The sequence below is a fragment of the Lonchura striata genome, chromosome 7 (genome assembly GCF_050655825.1).
Source record: "Lonchura striata isolate lonStrDom1 chromosome 7, ASM5065582v1, whole genome shotgun sequence".
In the NCBI taxonomy this organism is placed as follows: Eukaryota; Metazoa; Chordata; class Aves; order Passeriformes; family Estrildidae; genus Lonchura; species Lonchura striata.
This window is the reverse complement of record NC_140709.1, coordinates 23,243,348-23,270,752: the sequence shown is the minus strand read 5'-3', so window position 1 is coordinate 23,270,752 and position 27,405 is coordinate 23,243,348. Positions and strand designations below refer to the sequence as shown.

The following is a 27,405-nucleotide window of genomic DNA, read 5'->3' as shown; positions in this document are numbered from 1 at the left end:
CTTTGCCCCTTTCAAAACTGTTACTCCTTTCAAGAAACTTTTAGGAGAAAATGTTAAATTCTATTTGAGTATCTAGCAAATACTTTTTTTTTTCATACTTCTTCCTTTGATATTGTAATATACATAACTGCAGAGCTACCAAATACCAACCAACCTCACTTGGCTTCCTCTTGGAAAAGACATCCTGAAAAACAAGTAGTGTTATGGCCAAAGTAATTTGAGTTAGAAATGCCTTGGTTTTATATAAATATTTAAGAGAACAGTATTTTTAGTTTAATGTTCTGCTAAATGGCTGTAGGTGTAATTAAATGTAACATATTAACTGAGGAGGAATTATGGAAGCCCGGTGATGGGGTAGATAATTAAGACTCTGTCTACTCCACCCCCCTCCATTCTCAAAGTAATATCTGAAAAACCTTCTGCATGCAGCAGCAGCTCCTGTGAAGTGGGAAAATTAAGATGCTTAAATATCATGCTTTTGTTGGTACTGCATATTGTTTCACTTTTCTTTGATGGAATTATACTATAACATTGACAAATGCTGAAATTATCCATTAATGCACTTTAAAGGAGTAAGAGATGCCAAAAATATACATGAATTCCAAAGGTCATTAGGTGAATGGGAAGGCTTTGTCTTGCACTGTGACCATATAGAAACCTCAACATAAATACCGTTTCCCATCCCCATTAGTGTATTTCATAAACACTATTGTGTGCAGGACAGTAGTCCCAGGTTCTGTCAGAAGAGGGCTTGAACCTTCCATCTTTTCTACAGCAATGTTTTATGAGCTTTTCAGGACAAGTAGAATTTCAAACTAATTTTACTACCTAATTGTCCACAACTATTTTAAATTGATTTTTTTTTTTTTTACATTATGTGATGTTCTAAGATTTAAAAACTAATATTCCTATTGAACATTTCCAGAATATATCAATTATCAATGTCTGTATCTTATGAAGAATAAATAATTCAGCAAATTGTCTGTGCCATCTGTATGGAATACCAGGACCATAAATTGAGTTTCACTTCCTGTTATTTTTAAAGCATGACAAATTAAGGGGAAATGTATTACATAATCTTTCCTAATTTTACATATATTTTGAAATCTGTGTAAGTCTTCCATGACAGTTTTGAAGGATTTATCAAGTCTTCTTAAAATACATTATGGTTGTCCAGATTTCTATTTCTATGTTTTATGCTTAGACCACATTCTTCCATTTCCACCATTAAAAAAAAAATTATTATAGATGCTCACAAATGTTTCTTTCCACCCTAGGACTGTTTTCCTGCAATCCTGATATTATTTCTGACATTGTTGTTTGTTGTCTTTTTTCATATAACAGTGTTACTTAATCCTTTATTCCCCCTTACTGAGCCTGTGTATAAATTAGTTCATATTCCTCAGATTCTTGATTAGCCACTAGAATTCTTCAGTCTTATACACTGAAGAATTATAGTCTTCTCTAGTTTCCCTGCCTTAGAAAAGATCCTGTCAGCTTCAAAAAATGTTGTCATTGTTTTTCCAAGAATAAATTTATTGGATTTTGCTGCATTTTTTTGCCATAAGCAATTTACACCTGTGCTGATGACAGATTTTCACTTCCATGCTTTCTCTGTTGTACAGAGCATAAATCAGTGTAGAGCTAAAAATTCCTACCTTCTAAAGTGTATAAACTTACTTAATTTTCTCTTCATGTGGCAGAAAGTTGATGTTTCTGAAGAGCTGATTACTGTTAAAATAGAAGAAAGACATGGTCAAGAAACATGTGAGATTGTTAAAGAAGTGAAGCAAAACCAGCAGGTTAGTTCAGTTAATTGTTTTTTTTAAAAAGTAGAACTCTTTCTTAAAAGACTCTATGCATTGCTAAAAAGGTTCTTGTTTTTCAGTCTTAAAGCCTTCATTTGGATGGGTGTTATCAGTGCAGTCTTGGTCAATTGTTTTTCAGTTATTTTCAGTTACCCCTTTCCCTTCTAACCAATCCATATATTCTCCCCTATGAATATTTATTTTTTAACATTTTTACATGCCTGTATATATCCCTTTCTTTTCTAAAAACTATTCCTTTTGTAACCTTTTACCAATTTTCCTTTGGTCCTATCGCCACAGTATTCTTAATGTAAAGGTCCTCTTTGTGACCAGTCCTTCTTGAAAAAGAGAACTTGTTGAATTCTCTTCTTTAAAAAGAAAACCTAAGGGAATATAAGTAATAGTAGAGACTGCTTGATAGTATTCCCAGACCTCTAGACTTCTTATGATGCCTAGATACAAGTTAGGGCAAGATTTGATTTATAAGTAATATTCTATGAGAGAAATATAGCTCAGAATTTGAACTAAATAATGGTGGAAATGCTGTTTATTTGCTGAATTATTAAAGTATTAATTGGGAAAAAAAGTGGGATTTTAAAACATTTTTCTTTCAGATGGCACCAGCTGAATTGCTTGCAAATTCAGAAAGCATTGGTGAGAAGAGAAGCAATACTCCATGTCCCGCACGCACTAAACAGGTATGTGCTGTTCATATCAATTTACCTTTGATCAGATTGATGGGCACCACTGTGTACTCTCAAGGGAATTCTAGTCCTTAATTTGTTGTGTATCAAAAGTGAGGACTATTTTTGTATTGGTAAGCTTTGATTATATTCCCATTTGCAGTATTACCAAAAACCTGACAAAACAAGCACATTGATTCAGTTTAAAGACAGTGTGAATAACAGGAAACAGAGAATGATGGAACACAACTGCAGCTGTCAATAGTTCAGTAGGAAATCATGCCAAATATAATTTGCTTAATATTGGTATGACACTACAGAAGAAATAACAGAACTCACCATCAAATAATTATCTTTATCCTCATCTCAAAACACTCAAGCTGGATTTCAGTTGCTAGGACTCCCTACATCAGAGATCATAAATAATCCAAAGTAGAGATTGCATCCATGTTGAGGACAATTCACAAAACATAAGAAAAGACTGAGCATGTATTTAGAATTATAAAAATCCAGACAAACATATTTTATTCATGGATATACAATGAAAGTTTCCAAATAATCAATGGATAAATCAAATCTTAGAAGTACAGGCAAAGCAAAGCAGATCTATGTTTTATGTGATTAATTACTTTAGCTTAAAGAATATTTTGAAGTCTTGGGATCCTGGACATAAATGTAAATAATTTCCTATGTAAAATAGTCTGATAAATTGGTGCGGGTTTAAGCCTTGGAAAGGTAGGATCCATTGATAACAGATTTAGAGATCTAAAAATGCCATTTTGCAAACTGCTAACACAGACAAATACTGCAAGATATTAAACAGTGATGTTTTGTAGAAATTCAACTCACATAATTCCCTTCAGTTCAATAGAAAATGTCCTGTAATCTGCTGATGAGCCAAAATGAAACCTAATTGATTTTCTTACCTCCAATCCAAGTCAGTGGGAGTTTCAGCATTGACTCGGAGCCCAGATTTCACTCAAAATTTTGAGACTGCTCCAAAGAGTGTCCCTCATGAGAATCACTTCAGCAGATGTCCATAGCTCTGTTTTGCTAACCACAGCTTTGTCAGTCCTCATCAGCCTGAGCCTCAGCTGCCAAGGAGAGAAGTCAAGGGTGTGTGAAACAGCAAATATCGCATGAGGATTGTGGCAGCTACGATGCCTCTACCCTTTTCATCACTCCATACTTCACTTAAAGAAGTAGCAGGTTCATTTCACTAGAGCTTCGGATAGCAGGCCAGCAATCTCTAATTTTGTCTGTACTTCTGCAAGCTGCTTTCCCAGTATTAATTTGCTTCAAATATAACCCTCTTAAAAGTGGGCTAGACCTTCTCATGGCACATTGATCCTCCTGCTTTTTTGGTCTCATGCTGCCAAAGCCTATCTGGCAGCTTGCTCACTCACAGCTCACCTGTCATTCTTTTCCACAGCATTTTCCCCAATGTCTTCTTCCTTCTCTTCAGATGTCAGAGTTGATCAGGGGATGCTCGTGGGCATTTTTATAGTAAAACTTGAACTTCATCTAACAACTGAATTGAATTGTTTAGTAAAATAGACACAGTAAAATCCCAACATGCTTTCAGTCATTTTTTTCATAGATCTGGCATGAATCACAATCCTTTGAAATAACAAATAACTTGGGAAAGCATCTATATTAAAACAAACATGTCTAAAGAATCAAGGCATATATGAGGTTCTATTATTTCTGGGTGTTTAAATTTTTGCACTAGTTGTTAGATTGTATTTAGAGAAGTAAAGGAAAAAGAAAACAAAAACAAATATACCACCACACTCTTGTACTGAATACTGTCAAAGAGACCTGCTTTGGAAACCCAATTTATTAGAGTGTGCAGCAGTGTATAACCCAATTTATTAGAGTGGGCAGCTTATAGGTGATAGAAACAATGCTTAGTAGATTACATATTTGTGTACAGAACTCAGCAAAGAGAGAGTAGCTAAAGGAAACATTATGCACACCTTTGCTGAGAGCCTTTGCACAAATGAAATCAATCTGAATATGTGATTACATTCACGCAAAAATCAAGAGGCAGAGAAGTAATTAACAAAGCAGATGACTTTGATGTGCTTTGTGATTAAAATTAATGCACTTATGCCTACCCAATTCTCTTTGAAACATGATGAGAGGGTTGTTTGGTTTTTTTTCTGGATCCAAGCTAACATAAAAATAATTTTTGCATTTCTTTTCTTTTAATATTTGGGAGGATCTTTTAACAGCTGGCAAAGTAAAAAAAATATATATATATAAAATGCTCAGAAAATGTTATAGAGATGTTGGCTTAATTATTTAACTCTTGACTGACAACTTTTTTCTGAAAGGAACAAGTCCAGCAACTTGGCTGTTAATATTTTTTTTTTTTTGCTGTGTAACTGTGTCCCCTTTAGATGTAATTAGGCCAACCACACCTCCTCTTCCACCACGTTTCCCTGGCAAATGCTCATATAAACATAAGCTACAGTAAATCCACAGGTTGCTCTTTGTTTATGGAAAGGTACATTCTCTTTTATTGTTACTGTTGTAATAAATGCTTATACATAATATAATGTTGTAATAATGTTTTCTAGGATCTACTTGAACAGTTTGAAATTCCAATAAGCTGCTGCAACATTTTCTGACAAACGGTCTTTTGCCCTATTTCTTGCTACCTCTCAGAATACATCAAGCTGAATTAGAAGAAATATTTTTGCTAGATTTTGCATGACAAGGGCAGGTATTTAATCATAACTCTGTCTTTGTTTTTTCTTTTTCTTCTTTCCTTTCTCCTCTTCCCCCTCCTAGCCTGAGGAGAGGAAGATGTTGGCTGATATTTCAGTTATCTCTCCAGCTGGTGAGGATCTTGTTTCACAGGATACAGAGCTGTCATCTTCAGCCAAAGAGGATAGTTTACAGACTGAATTCCTGGCGGAAGAAACACCCTCTGGAGATGAATATGAGTGTATATCACCTGATGATATATCTTTGCCACCGCTTTCTGAAACACCAGAATCCAACCTCTTACATTCTGAAACAGAGCTGGAAGAGCAGTTCTGTTGTAGTTCTCATAGTCTGCATGTCAGTTCCTATAGCTTGCAAATGCAGAAAACCACTAGAACAGTAAAACTGATGGAAGCACCTGACCTCTTAACAAATTCTGCTTTTGCTGATGCTACAAATAACAGAACGGAAAGCCCATCAGATCACTTTCAAAAGTTTTGTATCTCTTTCACAGATTCTGGTCCAAAAGTCAGAGCAGTATCTCCTTTGACTTGTAGCTCACAAGGAATATCTGAAACTAGCACTGCTTCCGACCCTATAAAAGCCAACCCAGTAGATAGCATGATGAGTGAAACATGCAAAACACATTTACAACACCTTGAACTTCATAAAAGCATGACAGAAATGCAAGAAAAATTGCATGCTTTGAATAACTGTACTAAACCCCAGGGCAGGCTGCATGCTTTGCCTGATGCATTCTCAGGTTTCGTGTTTCAACCAGATGCCACCAGAAGCTGTCAGAGGCAGATGGTTACCCAAGAAGAGATTAAAAGTCCTTCAGAAAAGAACAGCATGGCCAGCCTAACTGGACAGGCACCTAACTTCTCCCGGCTTCTGTCTAACAAAACCGTCATGGAAGGTTCTCCAGTAACTTTGGAAGTAGAAGTAACGGGATTCCCAGAGCCTACACTGACATGGTGGGTAGCTTGCAATGAGAAGTAGCAAATATACCTAGTAGTGAGCCACCATGAACTGCTTATAACCAAATAAATTCTTCTGTAGGCTAGAATAAAAGGCTTGTATCCTTCTCCTCCACACTTCTGCATGATTTCCACCTTCAGAATTGTTTTCAACAATTAACCATCTTGAAATAATCTCTCTATCAAATTTCAGGAATGAGAGTATCAAAGTACTGCAAACATATCCAGTGTTTACAAGCAAAATAAGCATACAGTTTTCATAATCTGGAATATGGCATTCTACTTGTTCAATGCCTTCTTAAACCATTGCATACTTGAGATTTACTATAAATAAATTCACCTCCTCTTTCCCAGGCTCTGGGCACTACGTATGGACAGAGACATAGATGTGCATGCACACTGAAATATCTATGTAGTCACTATGTAGATGGGGACACAGTTACACATATGTGAAAGTCAGGTATCAAAACTAAGGTTGCATGTTTAAAAACCCCACCTAAATATCTACACTAAGAGAATCAGTTTTGTACCATGTATTGGTGTGCATGGTCTATCTCTTAATTGCTACATGTCTATTTAGATTACTTTATTATTGGATTTGTGAGAAATACAGATGATGTAACATAAATGTCTGAACTCTAAAACTTCCCTGCCAAAGGGAACAGGGACTGAAAGAAGGACAGGATTTTGAGATTTTTTTTCATAGTTCTATATGTTGTGACATGTATTCCTTCAATTTTACCTCATTTGTCTTTTCTCCACTTATTTCATTAGTCTTTCAAAATGGAGGCCTTTCTTTTAATGTATTAAAATTAAATATGCCTCTTACTGGAAAAAAAATGATATTATTATTATTGCACATTTAAAGAATTAAACTGTATGTTTTTGTTAAACTGAAATTTTTTTCAGTGGCACTGAGAAGAATACTGGACACTGAAACCTTGGTGCTATACTTTGTTGGTATCAATAAAGTTAGCTTGTTTTAAATACCAGTATTGTACAGACTGGAGAGTATTATTGGTGAAACGACATTCATTTTATTGTAAGAAAGCATTAATTTAGCCCAAAAATATATACACCATTAACAGGCTTTCAAAAAGACATTAACATTACTAACATTCTTTCAAAAAGATAGCATTCAAGTGGAATAATTTTGAAAATTAGAAATTTGTGAAAACAGAAAAAAATATTGTTTTAATTTAAAAATCACCAATAACATGTATTTTTGTACTGGTGTAGAAATTTCTTCGGCTATACATGTAGAAAAATATTTTCATGTTTGTGTTAGGTTAAATGTAGCCTATGCTGAAACATAGGCTGGGGCAAGGAGAGCCAGAATTTTCTCTAATTTCCATGTTTAAATCAGAAGTGAATACCAATACATCATGACAGATCCTTAATTGTTAGATTATGGCACGAGTTTGCTGAAGTAATTCCTGATGCATTTTTCTATCCTGTTTGACGATGTGAGCTAAAATGTTAAGTGGGCTGGGATGGAGGAAGGTTCTTGGCTGTCTTTTATGCAGAAGATGCAAGTTTATAAAGTTTGTTTGTTGATCCTTTGGAGCCTATTCATGAGTTGGATATGGACTGACTCAAGACCTCATTAGCAAAAATATCTCAGGACAAAACTGAGAGCCCAGGCCATCATGTTACCTCTCTAATACTGCAGTGAGAGAATTGTAGCTTGTATGTTGAAAACCATTTTCAGAACCAAATTTTCTACTGTTAAGAATGTATTGTCCTATAATTTGCATTGTTTAACTGTTCATGCATATTGACAGACTAAGTTTAAAACTGAGAAATGAGAGTAAAGCAGTTCTCTGTCCCTTACTGTTACTGTAGTGTTACAGAGATTGTCTAAATTTGCAAAGTTCGGTGTGGAATGCAGTGATAAAACTCTGACTTGAAAACTGACTCTCTGCTTTAGGTACAAGAAGGGCCAGAAACTGTCTGCAGATGAGCACTTAAAGCTTTTACAAAAGGAGACAAAGCATACTTTGTTCATTCAGAAGGTGTGTGATAAAGATGCTGGCCTCTATGTTGCTCGGGCTAAAAATTTGAACGGCACTATCTCCTCAAGTGCCATTCTTCACGTGCAAGGTAACAGGCCACTTATTGCAAGAATAGACTGGATAATGCTGTGTGTCATCTATATTAGTGTATCACTAATGTACTGGCTATTCACAAAATAAGTACAATATTGACTGCACTGGACTTAATTATCACATGTTGAATTTATTTTCTTACACTGCATTTTCATAATATGTACCAAACCACTTTTTCTGGCAAAATGGATATGTTGCTTGTTTCTTTATTGCCAGTATTCTGTGTTTATTCTACTTTCTAATAGTGATGCTGACATAAAAGTTTTACAAAGATTTTTCTAGAATCTGAGGCTGAGTTTTGCTTTCTAAAAATGTAGGCATTCCAAAGCACTGGAAACAGTTTTATGGTTGTAGGTTTTAAATGTCAGTATAGAGCCAGGTAAAGTGTTCAGATCATTGTATATTTTGGAATATGTCTTCTCCTGGGATAGGGTGTGGAAGGTGTTTTAAACGTCAATTGTATTTTTTCCAGGCACGTATTTGCTTGTATTCATACAAAAAAAAAAAATTTAGGACAAAGCTTCTTAGGGAAGGTATCAAACCATTCATGATTGAACTAATATATATCAGATTTAAATCTGTCTCAGCCCAGCATACAGTCTCCACAAAGGAAAGCTGCAGTAGTTCAATAGAGTTGTGATTGTGCTACAGAACGGACCCAGAACCATCAGGATTCGTGTAAGTGGCATCTAGGACATAATAGAACCAATGTTTATAAAATGAAACATTCCAACATTCCACTATGCTTAAATAGATGTCTGTAATACTTTCTCTGCCTTCTTACAATGTAAAGGTACAAATATTTCTAATAATCCTCTAAATTGTTAGTGTACAAGAAAGTTAATAACTTATGAAGTGAGCATTTGCATTCATTTGAATTTTTTAATGCACTGATTTCAAACAGAATCAACCATATCAGGGAAATATCCAAAAGTGTATATTAATTTTAGAAAAATTAAAAAAAAAACAAAAGTCAGTCAAACAGAATTTTCTTTTAAATTCAGAGCAGTAAATCCAAATCAATGCTTTGTTCATCTACAGTTTATATTTCCTTCTTGACAAGAACAACCACAAATATATTTTTTATTGAAGTTCTAATTTGTTTAACTATTACATAACAATGATGTAATTGTGCGAGTGGAAGGCTCAATTTATAAATCCTCAAATATAATGTCATTCTTCAGCCTCAATATTTGTTGCATTTATGCAGTAAAAAGAGTTGACAAACAGCTACATGATTTTTCCTGCATCTTTTGATTACCAGCTTTTGTGTTACAATTGCATTGCTGTGGAAAATATTTAAAGAGGAAGTATTTACCTTCTCTTGCATAATTTGCTGGAATAAAGTAAACCTTTTACTGTGTAGCATGCTATGAAAAGAATATATATTGTATTTGCTGAGGGTCAGATATTTTGGCCTAGTGATTTCAACATTTAAAAAAGGAAAAATTCTCATGATATAACCTCACAGCAATGAGAGGGAGCAGGAGGAGGAAGTGGTGAACAGATGGGGAACACAAGAAGTTCTAACTTGGTATTACCCTTAATGAACCACTTTCTAAGTTCAGTAATCTCCCAAAAACATAGATTCATAAAGATTTTCTCAGGTATAAATTTCACCTGTTTTCCTGCAGTGTATTTTCCATTTCACAATAAAGGTAATTTAGATCTTAATAAATCATTGTATAAGTATATAATACCTTTTGTTTGTTTGATTCTTAAAGATTTCCTCTGAGAATTTGACAGTTTCTGTGAATTTTAGGTAAACAAAAGTTGATTTTGTGAGTGTGTTATTGCATCTACTTTCAATCAGGAATAGCTTTAAATGCAGTTTTTAATGGGTGGATATCAGCCACAATTTTAATTGCTGCAAGAAACAAGATTTCAAAAAGAATGCTTAGAGATACTGAATTCACAGCAGGACTCTGAAACTCTCATGGTTTTAATGTTCTGCTTTGTAAACAAAGACATAATCAACACTGGTTACTGCTGTGCTGGCAGTCTGGATTTAAATACCCTTTATTTAAGGACTCAAATGAGTATTTAAAAAAAATTACTGGAAAATTCCAGCTGTGTTCTGTTTAGATAATCTAAAAAAAAAGGGGGGGGGGGGGAGGGAAAGGAGTGACTGTGATGTTATCTAATGATGCACTAGTATTTCTTTGAAGGAAAAAACACTCATTCTGTTGCAGCAATAATCTTAACATAATGCTTCCCACTCTGATTGTATTTTTTAAAATGCTTTACCTCTTCCTTCTTTTAACCATACTGTAGAGCAGGGAATACATCTGGGTGTTTTGTATGGTACTGGTTCTTTCTTGGTTCACAACACTGACTTTCCCTCATTGCACTCAGTTTTGAGGCTATAGTTTCTTCAGGATCCCAAAATGTTTACATCTTCCTGATGGCTCCCTTATAGTGAAGATTTAGGCCTCAGTCCCCCCATCCTTAGAAGAAAGACATTAAGTATATAACTAACCTACACTGCCTTCCTTCTTCCCCATATGAAGACACCTTTAAGAAAATGGTGAGAGATACTGCCTGATTACAAGACATGGAGTCGTGTGAAGGGGTGTTTACACAAGGTACCTAAATTTGGAGGGGAAAGGAATTAATTATTTTAATTTTTCAAGAGAGGCAGCCTGATGTCACAGGTTTGAGTCAGTAGGCAGAGGGAGGATGAGACATTACCCAGATTGGATCAAATGTGGCTGGAGCTGCAAAGGAGAAGGTGAGTTCCTCTCAAATGACTGGTAAGGTATGCTTACTTCTGCACCTTTCTCTGGAGACTTTTCTAGGGTAAAGGAGTAATTTTTGTGTGTGTGTGTGTGTGTTATGATCTGTGGTCTAGAGGAACTGTGTCTTGAAAAATTACTGCCAAGACTTTAAAGAGGTTACATATGGTATTCAAGGAGACTGGAGCTCTGGGGTTATGGATATTTCAGATCAATTGAGTCATGACACCTGCGTAATATTCCTAATAAAGGAATCCTTCTGTTTGTGTTAGGAGCTTGACTGAGACAAAATCTCCAAACAATAAAGTGTGCTGTCAATTCAGAGTAATGCTGAGCAAATCCAAAGTCTCTAAGCAGCATGGTGGGAATCTGCCTAACCTAAATTCATAGACAAGACAGGGGAAGTTCATAAAACTGCTAATTTCACATTTCAAGACACCAGAGACTGGAAATTACATGCCTAGAATAAATAGATTGACAATAACTGTGAAGCAATTTAATTTAAAAAGTAGCTGTTAAAACCAATTTGGCTTGACCTGCACACCTGTGTGTAAGAGAGACTTTAGGCAGGGGTGAACGCAGTGTAATAGACAGATGAAGGTGAACTTTTCTCCTGCAGTTTTAGCATTGCTTCAGGTTGATGATTTTTCTGTGCTTATTCACCAGTTTGCAGCATAATTCTACTGGTTCCTACAGAAAATTCATGGAATATTTGATAGTTGACAAAATTATTGTCTGCAGCTGTAAGAGTGGTATTTCAGTACCACTGTCTAGCTGATTATTTTTCTCACAATGGAAGAACAGATCTGTTCTTTCTAACCTGTGTGGATGGGATCATGGGATATCCAGCCAAGAAATAATTTGCAATTAACAAATTGTATTCTGAGTTTTTGTTATGATCTCATGCAAAAACCATTGGTGAAATATAACCATTCTATTTTGAAGGTTGCTGTCAAATGATAAAATCTTTTTTTACAGCAGGCTTTGTTGAGGTAAAGCCTGTGCCTGAAAGAGTTGTAAGAACTTCATGATTTTATTTGCACATACCTTTGCTCTCTAGAAACTGAACCTTTTACTTTTTGTGTTCTGCTGTCTTACTGATATAAAGTCAAGATGTGGTCTGATCATTATTACAGTCACCATTCCACTCAGATTTTTTTTTTTTTCTTTGAATTGTAAAAATCATTTTGGTATCAGATTCAACATGAGTACACAAGGCAATCCAAACTGCACAAGTTATGGAATCCAGCCAAAATTATCCCAAGGAGCCACTGAAGCCCACTTAATGTTTTCCACTGGAATACTAGCTAATCATGTTCTATTTGTGACCTGTTGCTAACTGCCTGCAAAGAGTAGGCAGGGATGTAAACTTGGTTCTCTTGCTTGAAGTGAAGCTGGAGATCTCAAATTTCTGGGCTTCAGGTGCATGCAATGCAATGGGGGTGGCAGCTTGCACATGCTAACCTTCAACAGCTAAGAACTGAGTTGTTTGAGCTGCTCTGGCTGGCTAATAGAGAGGTCACACAAGGTTAGCACCAGTATGGGAGAGCAAAACTTACATTCTTCTGCTTTGCCTTGGTGCCTCAGTCCTGCAGTACCTAGGAAGAATATGAAAGCAGATAAGCTTGAAAGCTTATTGGAACTACGAGCTCACTTAAGAAGCTAATTTATTAATACAGTGGTCAAAATGTCTGCCTCGTGATGCCAGCAGGCCCACAGTTGGCAAAAATAGCCTTTGGCTCAATATATTTGGGTCTAGAAGTTGATGGGCACCTGTGTGAAGTAAGTTGATATTTGTTTCATAATAACATAAAGAAAAAATTTTCATCCTTAAACATTGGAGTTATGGTGTCATGGCAGTTCCAAACCTTTCTATTTTGGAGAAGGCCAGTGATAACCTTTGTCAAATATTTTGGAAATGTAGTACAATTTATACTAAAGAGGAAGGAGGACACATTCTTTATGTGATAGAGATGCAAAAAGATAGTTTTTATTGTAGGGTGTCTTTGTGTGTTCTTCTTGTGTTATCTTCTGCTTTACATTCCCTGTGTCAAGAATACTTAGTCACTTCTGAGCTTGTCTTCTCTTTTTACTGCAACCTCATAGGTGGAATATAAGTGGAACCTCAGGTGGTAATACAATGATTCAATAAATCCAGCTTTACAGGTCATTAAGTTACATGTCACAGAAAGCAATGCTTTTATTCAGTACAAACTGATGCTGATGATCAAAATCTCTTCAATTTTGATGGGTTAATTTGTATTGATCAGTCCTTGTAGTGGTTCAGGTGTCACCTGTCCTTCCACAGTTGGCATGAGGCTAGCACAAAATAAATCTCACGTGCTTTAGGTATTGCAATAAAAAACAAATTACTTGCCCATCCTTCATCTGAACAAAATTTGTACTGGATGATGTGGTAACACATGGTTTCAATATTAATGACAGCGAAAATAATGATGTGGTCAAAGCTGTAGAGAGGCATAATTCTGCCCTTCATATATGTTGCAAATACCAATTTTCTAAATCTTTACAATAACTTTTTTAAAACTAAAATAATAGAGGGGGGGAAATGAAGAAATGTGATGTACAAGAATGCACTAAATTATAAAATTTGCTCTCATGACTTTGTCACTTTAAATTTGTGTGGAATGATTAATCTTCCACCTTCGTTGAAGCAATAATTGACACAGACTTGCTTAATATCGTACCAAACAATATAATTCTTTACCACTTCCACAGAACTAATACCACTATGCTGATGCATGAAATTCTTGGGTGCTTAAGATCCATGTTTTTTAACAAATGTTATATTAGCTAGATAAATTATATATGACAATTGTCTTGCAAACAAGTTATTCTGAGTTCCAGGCATCAGTAAAGGCTCTCTTTGTCTTCCAATGTGATAAACTTTGCCAGAACAGATTCTTTTCTTCAGTTGCTTTAGCTGTCTTTTAAAACACAATTAATACTGATTTTATTTTTTTTTTTTTTTAAGTACAAGGAAAACAGCCAAACTTCATACAAAAGTTTGGACATAGAACTCTGCAGGAAGGAGAAGATTTAATCTTGCATTGCACTATACATGGAAAGCCCAAACCACATGTCTGCTGGACAAAGGATGACATCCAAGTGGTATCTGGAGATATCAGTGTATGTTTTAATGTTCTTGAAATTTTTCTTGGGAGAAAAATTTGTTTTATGGTGCTAACTATCCCCTATGTATATTCTCTTGTTTTACAGACTGAGAAATTAGGAGATACCTATTACCTTTTAAAAAGAAATGTAGTCCTTGCTGATACTGGGAAATACATCTGTGTTGCCAGCAATGAAATTGGAAAGGCTCACTGTTCTGCTTTTGTGACGGTGATAGGTGATTCCTCCTGCCAGCTGCATGCTTTTTGGCACTCTCTTGCCTTATTACATGAGCAACTAATGGACGTATTTTGTTTCAGAGAAAAATAAACCCCCGCACACTTCCAGTGTAATGCAGGCTAAACCAGAATGTGAAGATGGATACTTTTCAGAAGAAGTGAATGTCACCACAGCAGAGCTAGTACAAGCCCAGAACACACCATGTGAGGGAGAAGAAAGGCCAGTGGCTAAATGTACTCCAGTAAGGTAACTTGCATCTTACTCCATGCTGCAGCTTGTTCTACTGCAACAACTGTAACAACCTTAATTTAAAAAGCACACATCACTCTTCCTAATTTATGAATTTCTATGTTATGTGCATAATACGTGACTCCCTTTTTCACTTAATTCTTCATCAAAATATGCGTAATTTTTAGATCAAATAACTAGTAATACATTAGAAAATTGAGCCTGTGCAAGGTATTTATGTTTATTGTATATTTATGTATTTATGTTTAGTGAAATTTTTTTTTAAATCTAGTCATCTTAATCTAGATATTAAAGTAAGATTGAAGAGTTTAAAACACAAAGTACTACAGAAGTGCAAATTGATGCAGTTATTTGAAGTTTCATGAGCAGAATATATAAGCGAGGTTATTCTGAAGAATAAGTAGCAATCCTAATAAGACAGGAACTGTTGTTATTACTTAATTGATTAAAAATAACAATGCTTCCCACTGTGCAATTTCAGATTAAATAAATGAGATACATGAAGTCACTAATCCCTGTGACTTTCAGCACAGGATGAATTCTTGCCTCATTAATATAAAATTCTGATAAGAATGAATATAAGATTCTGATAAAGAAGAAAGCATTTTTGTCTTTAAATTTCTAAGGTTTATCTATCTAGATTTAGCACAACATGTAAACATAAAGGAAAGGTTTTGCACATGTTGATTCAAAAGCTTTGTCCTTTTCCTTGTGAGCTGCCTGCACACTTGGCTTCATGGCATTGATCCCACATATTTTGTTCAGGGATTTTTTCCATATTACTGTGCTATGGCAGTTATTCATAAGTAAAAACTGACATGAAAAATCATCATAATTTTATGTAAGTCACACAGAGAATTCAGTATGATTTAAACATGTAGACTGTATGGGTTAGATTTATCCTAATTTTTTCTCTAATCTTCTGTTGTTTGTAGATAGTATATTCTGGTCAGTAAGATGAGATTTAGAATATTTTATATTCTCTCTGTAATCACGGTTTTTTTCATCTCTAATCTTTTATTTTCACTAGATCACAAAAAAACTGTCTATGCCACCATTAAAAATATGGGCAATATTAACTGACATTTTTCAAACAGGTTTAAAGAGAAACTTTGGTTTCAAGGAGTGCATCTTGAACTTGACAGGCCATAAGAGATTCACTTCAATTTCAGACATGATCCCATTCTTCTGCCTGATGCAGTGGAACAGAAGATGGACTGAACAGCAAGATGCCTGATTCCTGAGCATGTTTGTGGTGTTTGCTGTGTCCATTAGTAGAGATTGGCCATGGGTGAGGAACAGATGAATTTTGGGTGCTATCCAATATATATCTAAATTTTTATTTTGTTTCTTTACAAATAAATCATTATTAAAATTCACCTGTGCACAGCATTTATTAGGCAGTGATTTATAATTTCTTTTGGGTCTTCTCTGGATTGTTGGACAAATCTAACAGAAGGCGATGATGAAGAAAAGAAACATTCTCCTTAAAAATTGCAGATCTCCTTGGTGATTCACTAGTACCCACTATTGTATTCTACAAATTCCATCAGTGGTATTAATTTCATATTTCATATCAATAGGTCTTCCCACTAGGTAATATAATAATTAGGATTTAAAACAAAATTATCTGTTAACTACAGAATTCTTCAGTTTATTAGAGTGTTAATTGTCATATTTCTAACAGCTTTGAGACATATTTTGGAGGTCAGCCACCAAAAGGAGTTGTCACTTATATTAGCAAATCTTTTCTAATGCTTGCTTAGTAGCAGGAAAGTCTTCAGGAAAGAGAAAGTCCCTCTAAGTTAGCATAATGGAGAAGTCTTCCACTGCAATGCTTCTGCTTTCAGGACTAGATTAGTGTGACAATACAGTCCATGTCCAGTTGGTGCCTGCCATTGCAGTTTAAAGGAGTGGACTATGAAGTGATATTAGTGCCAGCTTCAAAGCACATTTTTAGTTTAGACAATGACTCTTCAATAATAGAATTCCTTAAGAACCACAGTGTTTATTCAGGGTAATAAAAAAGCCCTGAACTGGAACTGAATCTTTGGATTTTAGGCCAGTCATTAGCATGACACAGCATTAGCTTTGTCTCCATCTCTTGCATTCAGAGTTTAGGTGTGTTTTCCAATTTATCACAAAGGTTCTTGTAAAGAAAGACAAGGACTTTTGTAGTGTCATCCACTTGTGGCATTTAAAAAAAGGTAGTTCAGGAAAAGCTCCATTTTAGATGGCTGTTTGGCTGCGACAACAGTAAACAAAACAGTTGCCCTTGCAAATAGCAGTTCTTGAGCTTGATCTGCCTGATTCAGATTTTCAAAGTCCTACCTTGGAAAATTTTGTGAAATGATTCACACTTCTAGGACTTCTGCTTCATTGCGCCCTCAACGGCTTAGCCAACACCACAGATACACACAGGTTCCACATGTACTTTACAATTTCATGTTGTCCAGCATTCTGTCATTCTATACATGCATGATTAGACCTGCTGTGGTTTTGCATACCACTGCAATACCCTCACACTTCTCACTGGGAGCAGATAGGGATTTAAGGAGTGCTGCATTTTTGTTCTTCATCCTAGCAGATGTCATCTGTGCAAAACTGGGCCAAAATAACATATTTAAGAATTGCTTCAATCATAATATTAAAACATTAGACATTTTTCTCCATCAAGATGCAGTTTCGATAGCAGAAACTTAAATTTATCTTCAAGTTAAAGAACAGGCAGAGAGAGGAAATGAGCTGGAAAAAAATATCATGTACATGTCTTCACCTGATCACATAAATCACTTGCTTGACGTTATGGAAAAGTCAGTGGCATCCTGCCCGCAGAAGAGTCACAAGGCTATGTATATGTGCACATAAATATAGTAGCAGCAGACTGCAGTACTTGCTCTGCATATTTACCCTGTATCTCTCACGGATTTCTCCAAAATGGAATGAAGAAAAGTGTCAAACATCTTACAGATCCTATGTAATTGCCTTTCCCAACTGAGCCCCTCGTTTGTGTGTGTTATTTAGATTTAGAGATATCATAGAAAATACTGTTTCTAACTGTACTTACATTCAGAGGATTGAAAAAGTCCATATCAGATGTCCATCCCCTTCTTCGCCACAAATTATAAACTCCCTAAATGAATGTTCTTTTCTCAGCTGGAACCCTTTAGTATGGCATATATGATTTCCTATTTAGAAATTGATCCTGCAAAAATGAAAGTGTAGAGTTCAGTGCTTGCTTTTCTTGGATGCTCATCAAATTTAAAATATTGTGTTCTTTTTGCTTTTCCTTGATTGTTAGACTATGATAAAAAGATTAATATTTGAGGGTTTTTCCTCTTGATTCACAAAACCTAACTCAGGAAAAAAAAGTTTTAATGCTTATTTAAATAATACATGGGGCAAACCAGAAATCTGTGTATCTGTTCTTACTTACGGTTTTCTTACAAAATAGTAGAAAGTGGTGTTTATAAATAAATAAAGATTTATCAACTTTCTTTGGCCAATGAATAACACAGCTATTTCTTCAACTGTTCCCAGAGAATGGATCCATTATGAAAAATGGTAAGTCTGTTTCTTTTCATTTTACAAATCATAGATGTCCACAGATTTGTTAAAATGTTTCCAAAATTGATGAAATATGTGTATATAATATCTATTAAATGCTAAGGACTCATATCTATTAAATGCTAAGGACATTAAATTCTAATGTCTCAATATTAGACAAAATATATTCCTAGTACAACAATGTTAATTACTGTTTTGTGGAAGAAAATGGAACACTTAATGAGTATGTTCTTTATTCTGGGTGCAGGTTTTGTTAGTAGGGCCTGCTCTCTAAAGTGAAGTGCTGAGAAGGCAAATGTTTTTCTTTCTTCCTTGTTCCATGTGCGTAAATATATGAGGAAGATACATAAAGAAGTAATATACAAGGAAAATTTGTCAAAATTGACATCTATAGATCTCCTTAGGTATTTCAAAGGAGATGATATAAGTGACCCCTATCAACATGAAGGTGGTGAATAGGAATCCTGATAATGTGCAGTTTCCAGTAAGTTGTTTCCATATGAAACAGATAAACTAATTGCAAAACTCACTTAGTGCCTTAGTGCCTTACTTTTGTTTGCTATGTTGGAAGCAACTGAAAGTGCCTTCTTCAGAAAGAATTTTTTGCAAGCAGGTTTTAGTTTGCCTTGAAAAAGTTTTATGTATCTTGCATATTCAATTACAGTGGCTCAGATAAGAATCATAAGCACCTTAAAGGCAGCAGCCTTTCAAAAGCCAGTTGCAGCACACAAGCGTGGATATTCTTCTGCATACAATTCAATTTGTATTTGTAGGTTCTGTATTTAAGGTTCTAAAATTTTTCTTAAAAAGTACTGTTTGTAGTATTAGCAGGGAAAGAGAAGTTGATAAGGGTAGTGGAAGTGTGATTTGATTTTAAGTCAGGATTTAGTGATTTAACAATTTAGAATTGTTATTTCTAAGCTTAAAGAAAGTGGGTGGGAGAAAGGAAAGTAATTGTTTTCTAAAGTATATCTGGAAAACTGGAAATTCAACAAGAGTATAATATATCAATATATTTTGGGTTCTGTTTTGTTGGTTCTATAAGGATGTAGGACATAATTTTTCCAGTGAGAAGTTTTATGTGAAGTTCTATTTCATGACTCTCTTTGTTCGCAGAGTTGATCGAGGAGGGAGTAAGATGAAAATAGTAAATGAAAGGAGAGATAATAGATATTGCATTTGAATGAATGGAAGTGAGAAGTAAGGGAGACAGCAAAAATGGAAGGAGAGAAGGGAATGGAAAAGGTACTTGGTTTTTTTACACAGTTTGCAAATTAGATAGACTAAGGGACCAGGCAAGAAATCAGGATTTATGTTACATTGGGTGTGCAGCTACTGCAGAATACACTGGTAGTACAACACTAGTAGTGTTTGACAAATAATGACAAAGATAGTGGATTTTTTTTTAAGTATTAGGAAATTCCTCTCAAAAAAGCACAGTAAAAACTTGCTTAGGTGGCACTTTGAAATTTTAAGTGTTCAAGAAAAAAATACTTTTTTCTTTAAACTCTGACTAGAATTTTCAGCTTTCAAGGCATCATCATGTGGGACTTATTAAAGCAGCTCCATGGATCAAGTTATTAGGGTTATTATAATTAATCAAAGTGATTCACACAGAGATTGCAGGTGTCCACATCACAATGTTTCACTGTGTTAAATATCACCTGCTACTCCTTAAATATGTTGTCGCCTACAATGTACCACATTGTACAAAACATTGGCAATATAGAGGTTATGCTACACACTAAGACTGAAGTCATCCTTCTGATTTTTCTTGTGGGTACACTATGTGACACTAAACATGTAGAAATCACGTGATATTAATGTGACAGAAGGCATATGGGATAAGTAATTCATATTTCCTTGAAGAGAAGAAAAATATTCCATTGTTCTGAAATTTCATTTCTGTATTTAAAGCAAAAAATTGAGAAGGTATAAACTTTTGTTGGAATGGAAACAGATGATTAGAAGCAAATGTAAAAGTTTAAAAAAAAAAAGGAACTTATTTTTTAAAATACAACATATTTGTATTCAAATGCAGGAAATTTTTCCCCTTGTAACTTATGATTTTTATCAGTCATTGTTGACTTGATGGAAATAGAAACATGAAATTCTGACCATCTTGACCATCTCAAAACTTCAAAAGTGACAGGTTTGATATTTCTGTCATTTAAAAATTATCATATGTTCCTAAACTTTTTAATTTTTTATTTGATTTAGACATCATCATTAAGCTGGCTGCATTTTTTAAGTTTACAAATACTAGCCTGTGTTTTTCTTCAAGTTTGAATTTTCACTATTTAAGTGTTTAACTACAGAGAAAAACAACTGTTTTCTAATTTAGCAGGCGTCTGTTTAGAAATAGACATACCCTTTACACAAGTTTCTTTGAACATTTTTAATACATTTTTTTAATACAAGCTAGCTTGAACTCCCCCTAATTGCATAGAGTTGCATTTGCTGTCGCACTGTCTTGTACAGAGTGATTAGGCTCTCTGAAATCTATTTGCAACAAGAAATTAAAAATGAGCTGTAGTACTCTGACTTTCAGCCATTGTGAGAGTTCAGGTAGTACCAGTGTAGAGACTGTTCCTTCAGTTTGTGTTGCTGCTGGTACTGCTGCATGCCAAAAGTAGCCATGAAGTTGCCACCTTATGGGATGGATAAATTGACTTTCAGTTCAAATTTCTGAAGTTATTTTATGAAATTGCAGCAATATGTTGTTTCTTATTTCCTTCAGATCTGCAAACTATAATATTAGGATGCCCCCGAAGGAATCATAGCAGTGAAACTCTCCTCACAACTCTTCCTTCAGGTTGTTTCCAAATACAAGTGCAGCTGATGGCACAAAATTCCAATCTGTGTTTACTTGGCTGGGTGCTCTCAGGGAGGACCTTTTCAACGTGGAACTTGGTAACTGCAGACTGAAGTCCTCATTTTACCAAACCAGCTGAGCACATGTTTGATTTTAAGCAAGCAATTTTAAGTAGTCTTATGTGCCAGTAATGTGCTTAATGAGTTTGCTAGATAGGCAGGAACAGAAACAGGCAGATGAGGTGGGGTGGCTAAACACCTCCCATTCCAGCCATAAACAAGAGTAGTCTTCTAACTCTGATGTCTGTCTCAGAAGCAACCTCTCTAATGGCACAATTAGCTGCATAGTCACAAAGCTGGGCTACTGAAGTTCACAAACCAGTCTGCTGTTCCATGCTCCAAGGTCTGCACAAGGCCTACACAGGTCTAGAAAAAAGCTGTTAGACTTAAAATCTTCTTTCTTAAAAATGACAGTATTTGTCTGTGTTAATTTACTTTCACAAAATTTGTGTTTCTCCACATTGTATGCTACTGTTTGTTATGCTTAACTGCTTGGAACATCCAACAGAAAAATTCTGAAGGAAACAAAAACAACCCTAGAGAAACAAATCTATATATTACCAAACACAATTTTAGAATTTGAAGTTATGGGAAAAAAGGTAGTTTAAATGGTGTATTCCAATAGTGTGCAGCCACTTGTCTGAGCTCAGCTAACTTATTTAGCCTGGTGATTGACGTATACATTTGGTGTGGCTTCTTGGATGTTTTATCATGAGAGAAATTAAGACTGAATCTTACTTGTCCATATGCCCCGCTAAAATGCTTTTTATTGTTTTCATTGTTTTGTGGTTATGAATTAGGAAATTTGCAATGTTAACTGCACTTGGTAAACTAAATTGAATTATAAATCAAAAGCTTTGGCACGGCTGAGGTTTCCTCAGTGAATCCCTTTTGTGCTTCCAAAATTAGCATTGTCAATCAAAGCCAACAGGTGGTGTATGGTTACAGAGAGTAAATCCCCTCTCACAAGAAACTTTCTTTCAGGAAACCAATCAGAACTGGCACTGACATGATGAGGCAGACGTGTCAGCAGAGCTGGGGTATATAAAGCGAAACAACTATGTTAGCACTTCTGAGCAGTCGTGCATTCCCCGCCTCGCCTCGGGTGTAGGGATTGCAAAAAAACAAAACTACACTGTCAAGACTGTGTAGTTTTGTTTTTATGATTAGAGGCTCTTCAATTCTCATGCTGGGATTGTCTAAAAAAATCTTACTCTGGATAAGGACGTCGTTCAAGAAGATTTCGTTGGGCTTAGCCCACTCTTGCAGGCACTTTGAGAGATCAGGTTAGTAGCATTTTTCTGCTGGTGTCATAAGTGTTTTATCAGTCATTAATAATTCTGGTACAATCTATTATTTATAAATTTTCCCACAGGGGGTTGTGGATTTCAGGGTATAGACATGTAACATTTAAATTCTCTGTCAAGGTTATAGCCTTAATTTCTGGAGTAAGCTATGATAACTCTCAGCAAAATGGGTTTTTTCCAGTGTATTTCATTGCTAAAGACCATATAAATTAAGATTTTAAAAGTGCATGGAAACATGTGCTTGACTTTAAAACTCCTTTCTGTTGGGAGTGTTCAAGGTTATGCTGCTGAGAGATAAACTGAGAAGCTCCAAGAATAGCTCTGATAAAATGCACATGGTATCAGCTAAGTGCTGATGACTTTTTAAGGAAAACAACTGCTAAGGTATCAGTTACACGGCAGCTCTGGAACACTTGTCTGCTGTCATTCATGGCTGTGAAGGTTATTTCTGGAACATGACATTTTAGATGCATACTTTCAATTCTAATTATACAAGAAGCCTTATAAGATCAGATCTTCATCACCAGAATTTGCTTGGACAAAGAAATATAGAAACTTTGTGGGATCTTAATGGAAATTCTTCTTAATTATATCTGATCTCTTCTGGAAACTACCTATATATATATATATATATATATATATATATATATATATATGTGAGGTTTCATAATGTTTGATTATATTGCAAAATTATCCCCATTTATTTTAGCTGAGCTTCAAAACATAGTCATAACTGAACCTGAAAATCCCAATCCAATACCCAGTTCTGCCCTTAAACTCTTATTACATGTATGCATCAGGCCCTTATTTGTATGAAGGAACCCATGTAATGAAGAATTTTCACCCCTGTAAGAAGTGGAATAAATTTGACTCATAGTGAAAAAAACTTCACTTTCTCATTTTTAATTTAAGCTTGGGACTGTCACAAAATCAGGCACAAGAGCAAAAGTAAATGGAAGTAAATATGTGAGTAAGTTTGTCATGAAGTATTGTGGGATTAACCCGTTTGTTGATACCAGATATGTTCTGAGTGAAATTTTTTAACAAGAAAAAATGTAACATTAATGGATGTATGATAATATTAAGAAGATAACAGCCACCTTTTTAAAAACTGCACAATTCAACATCAGTTAGTAAATAGGTCATGCAAATATAAAATACCAACACACAAACTTTTCTAGCATCACTGTTATTTCAAAGTAGGATCTTGTGGCATAGCAAGAGAAAGCAAACTTTCTTTCAGATTTCACATGGCTTTGCAGTTGTTCAAGCCATCAGTGTCAGTGGCTACTTTATCTCCTAGCTCACATTTCGAAGGTGGCTGTCCTCCCATATTCAAAATTCCACTGAGATACTCTCTAAGAAAGAGGAACATTTTATCTGCATCTTTAATACCAACATGCTTCTGCAAAGTGAAATTATCCAGTACTTACAGAGTGCTTTTAAAATAGAGTCTTTTGGCATTATTGCATTATTAATAATGCAACATTTAGTAATATAATTATTTATTATTAATAATGTATTATTTGCATTATTAAGCTAAATACATTGTAGACTTCTACATTTCTTTCAACTGCTTCTTAGTGACTTAGTTGTCTTGTCATTTGAGAATGAAAATATTTTGCACCAGCAAAATATTTTTTTTTAATTATACAGGGTGATTTTTTCCTGTCAGATAAAACAAGTTAGTAGACAAAGAGAGGCAGCCTGAATGACCTGTGGAAGGTCACACAGTGAGTCAAGCAGAATTTTTGTCTCCTGCTGCATACTTGCAATGCCAAAGCACAACTCCACTGAATATAATGGTTTCCCATCCAATTCAGCCAAGCATGTTCCAAGTGTAATTTGCTATACAAATTTGTCAAAACCCACAATCTTTTCATTTCACCAAGTTGTTTTGATTTAAAACGGAGAAAAGTAAATTCTTCAGAGAATAGTTATATATATTCTTAGAATCTTGCAAGAAGGGTGTGGATATAGCAACATTTCCACCATTGAAATGTAATTATGGGTTTTTTTGCTTGCAGAGTGCCTGTAAAGATGACGACGAAAGCACCAACATTTACACAGCCGTTACAAAGTGTTGTGGCACTGGAGGGTAGTGCCGCAACCTTTGAGGCTCATATTAGTGGTAAGATTTTGATTCATTCTTCCAAGATTTGTTATTGTTTAGCACTAATTTATTTCCTGATGTTTATGCTAAGAAAAATGATGACACTTTTCATAGTAATCTGGTATGAATGGGTAAAAATGAGTGGTGAAATATGGATATATATCCTTATCATACAGTGCTGAACAGATCCTTTAAATGTATATGCATAAAAATGCATACTGTGCTAATAAGGGAACTTCATGTGGCTGCAGAAAGAATAATCTCATTTGGATGAAAACTGGGCAGAATTAGAAGTCAGGGTGCAAAAAGTATGGTTTATGCTAGTTTCTCCAAGACCTTTTATTAAGCTTTTCTCTAGCTATGCTGTATTTCTGTTTCGCGTGCCCTTAAGTTTACCTAATTCCAGAGTTCTAGGAGGGGGATTAAAAGCACAAAATCTAGGCCCAACTAGCCACTGAAGAGGGCAGAAAACCCTAGTATGCTAAAAAATAGATGTGTAGGGTGATCATGATGGTAGCACAAGGCTGGATTAATATAATTTAAGTTGCCTGTGCAATTTAAAGATACCACACAATTTAAAGGATACTTGATTTCTCCAGTCTAAATACTACTTAAACACCCTATCTTGTGCAAAACACCAAGCAAACCTCTGAGATAGCATTACCAGAGACCCAACACCCTGCTCTGAGTGTCTCTGACCTCGGCAGTGACTAAGGAGAAATGACACGTGTTCCTGCTGGTGGAATTATATTGTCTTACAGGCATTAGCAGTGTGATGATCCACATACCATAAAGCACTACTCAGATGCTCTGTGACAGGTGCAAACACATGATCTGTGCACCTATAAAGATCTCTGACATCTATGGTCCATGTATTTCATCCCTTGGTCCCTTTGCATAACACTAGCTCAAGGTGTTTGAACATGTTCTGCAGTCTCCATCTGTGACATTTTTTTGTGCCATGTTCTATTATTTGGCCATTATTCAGTTAATTGCCCTGTTTTTCTCTTCTTGCCTCTACACTGTAAATCGTCTGTGAAATTTTTTTCTGCTTTTATGATACTTGTTATTATAATGAATACCTACAAAATAGCATCATAAAAAGATAGGATGCTATTATTATTATTATTCAATGTGTGATTTTGGCTAATTTAATTTTGTGATATTATGGAGTACTTGGGAGGGGAACTTGATTTCTTACTAAGTGAAGATACAGCAGTATTTCTAATAGCATATGCCATATCTGTATGTTAGTCTCAAATATCTTGTGAGCCAACCTCTTGTTAGGTTTTTTTTGCATTGTGAATTTTTCACATTGTATATCCTTCCTGCCCTAAAAACATCCTCTGGGTTTGAAAGATCTGACAGTAGCTTGGCATTTAATTTTCTACAGCATAAAAATCAGGAAAGGTTTTTACTATAACTAATTGCATAAATAAAGGACTACCCAGCTTTATCCTGCTGTAATGTCTACCCATTCTATTTGTCATGAATTATTGTGTGTTTAAAAATCAGAATTTTTCCCTATCTCTAATAACACTGGTCCATTATATACAGGTCAAGTATTAATACAGAGCAACAGTACAAGTGTGAAGAGCTCAGTTAATCTAAGAGTATCAAGAAGAGCTTAGCAACCACCTGAGATGTAATTTTGCTGTGGGTAAACTAGAACAAATGAACTGTGCTGCTGTATTAGAATGTGAATTAAGTGTCACATTACAAAGGGATGATATGAATATACCCAGCATGTAACAGAAAGCACAGAACACACAAGCCCTGTTATTAAAAGCAGCAAACGCCAGAGCACCCAGGACACTGTCACAGGCAGAGTCCTACTGGGTCACCAGGGACTGAGTCATGAGACAGGAAAGTCAGAAGTCTTGCTGGCATCAGAACTGTGCCAAGCTCATGTCTCCACAGTACTGATAGAGTTTGAATTATTTCATAAGGAATTAACCTGCGCTCTGCTTGCCTTCCTTGAACTGGTATTTTCAAGTATTACCCAGTGCAAAACAGTCTTTTCATAGAGCTTGTTTTTGAAAGCAGCACATAGATCATACACAAGTTGGCAAGCCCTCTCACATCATTGTAAGGAAAGTCTTAATGAATTCAATTACTTAAGTGGTGAATTTGAGGCACTTCAGGTCGATTTTCTTCTTTTTGGTATTAAAGTTCAAAAAACCTTAAGGACAGTTTTAAAATGAAAAACAATTGTCCTAACAGTAACAGTCAAATCATAGTGTATTTGGGACACGTAGAAGTAAAACCCTATTCCATATACCAGGCACATAGATCTGTAATTTAAGTTAGATCATACCTAGCCTGTGACTTGGGACTAGCAGGGTGCTAGTACATTTGTGGAGTTGAGTTTTTAATATAAACTTGGGCTCAGATTTCTAAAATGGCTTCTAGCTTTGGATCCCTTGTACATAGCAATTTGAGACATCAAAATAGACTCAATTTTAAAAGTGCAGGCCTTTTTCAACCTGCCACAGAAACTCCCATTTTTGCTAATCATTATATAATAGCACCTCAAGAAAATAGAACTTCTGACAATATTTCAAGAAATTCACTGCTGAGGATATCTTTTGGGAGGCTGCCTAGCTTAAATCATTTTTAACCTAATTTTCACAAATATTGAAGACCCATAGTTCTGAATTAAATCACTGGGGTCTGCTGCATACTCTAAGTTTATGATGATAATGCCCAAGTTGCCCTACACCAATAGCACAAAATTGAATTATACCATCCCATCAGGACTTTTTGTTTGATAATTTCTATCTGTGAAATTGACAATGCTTAAATGTACTTTTACCCTTTCGATTTCTAATCCTTCCTAAAACTGTCCACATTTTCCTTCTGTGTGTGTGTGTGTTCCTGTTTTACATTTCTCT

At 35.3% G+C, this 27,405-nt stretch overlaps 2 protein-coding genes and 1 long non-coding RNA gene across 62 annotated transcripts in view; 2 read left to right on the top strand and 1 right to left on the bottom strand.

Annotated features, from left to right (window-relative positions):
• The window catches only part of LOC146766912 (uncharacterized), an 84,327-nt gene extending 79,029 nt beyond the window's left edge, over nt 1–5,298 (bottom strand). For 3 of the 6 annotated variants that reach the window (XR_014956589.1, XR_014956590.1, XR_014956591.1), the window contains exons 1-3: nt 3,418–3,673; nt 2,831–2,895; nt 1,681–1,731 (exon numbers count right to left, since the gene is read on the bottom strand). This is a non-coding gene — a long non-coding RNA (uncharacterized LOC146766912). The other 3 variants (XR_014956592.1, XR_014956594.1, XR_014956593.1) reach the window with 3 other exon arrangements.
• CCDC141 (coiled-coil domain containing 141) overlaps nt 1–21,985 on the top strand; it is a 67,651-nt gene extending 45,666 nt beyond the window's left edge. Inside the window, exons 23-31 of one of the 6 annotated variants that reach the window (XM_085584526.1) lie at nt 1,704–1,802; nt 2,423–2,506; nt 5,291–5,447; nt 5,988–6,183; nt 8,117–8,289; nt 14,025–14,179; nt 14,270–14,399; nt 14,482–14,647; nt 15,748–21,985. In XM_085584526.1, the coding sequence (XP_085440652.1) occupies nt 1,704–1,802; nt 2,423–2,506; nt 5,291–5,447; nt 5,988–6,183; nt 8,117–8,289; nt 14,025–14,179; nt 14,270–14,399; nt 14,482–14,647; nt 15,748–15,802 (1,215 nt within the window). In that variant the 3' untranslated portion in view covers nt 15,803–21,985. Of the gene's footprint in view, nt 1–1,703; nt 1,803–2,422; nt 2,507–5,290; nt 6,184–8,116; nt 11,026–14,024; nt 14,400–14,481; nt 14,648–15,747 lie in introns of those variants that run through there. The other 5 variants (XM_085584525.1, XM_085584524.1, XM_085584523.1 and 2 more) reach the window with 5 other exon arrangements.
• A 153-nt stretch (nt 21,986–22,138) lies between these two features.
• Nucleotides 22,139–27,405, top strand: part of TTN (titin) — a 239,181-nt gene continuing 233,914 nt past the window's right edge. For 48 of the 50 annotated variants that reach the window (XM_085584497.1, XM_085584508.1, XM_085584521.1 and 45 more), the window contains exons 1-2: nt 22,139–22,377; nt 24,426–24,529. In XM_085584497.1, the coding sequence (XP_085440623.1) occupies nt 24,439–24,529 (91 nt within the window). In that variant the 5' untranslated portion in view covers nt 22,139–22,377; nt 24,426–24,438. The remainder of the gene's footprint in view (nt 22,378–24,425; nt 24,530–27,405) is intronic. The other 2 variants (XM_085584507.1, XM_085584495.1) reach the window with 1 other exon arrangement.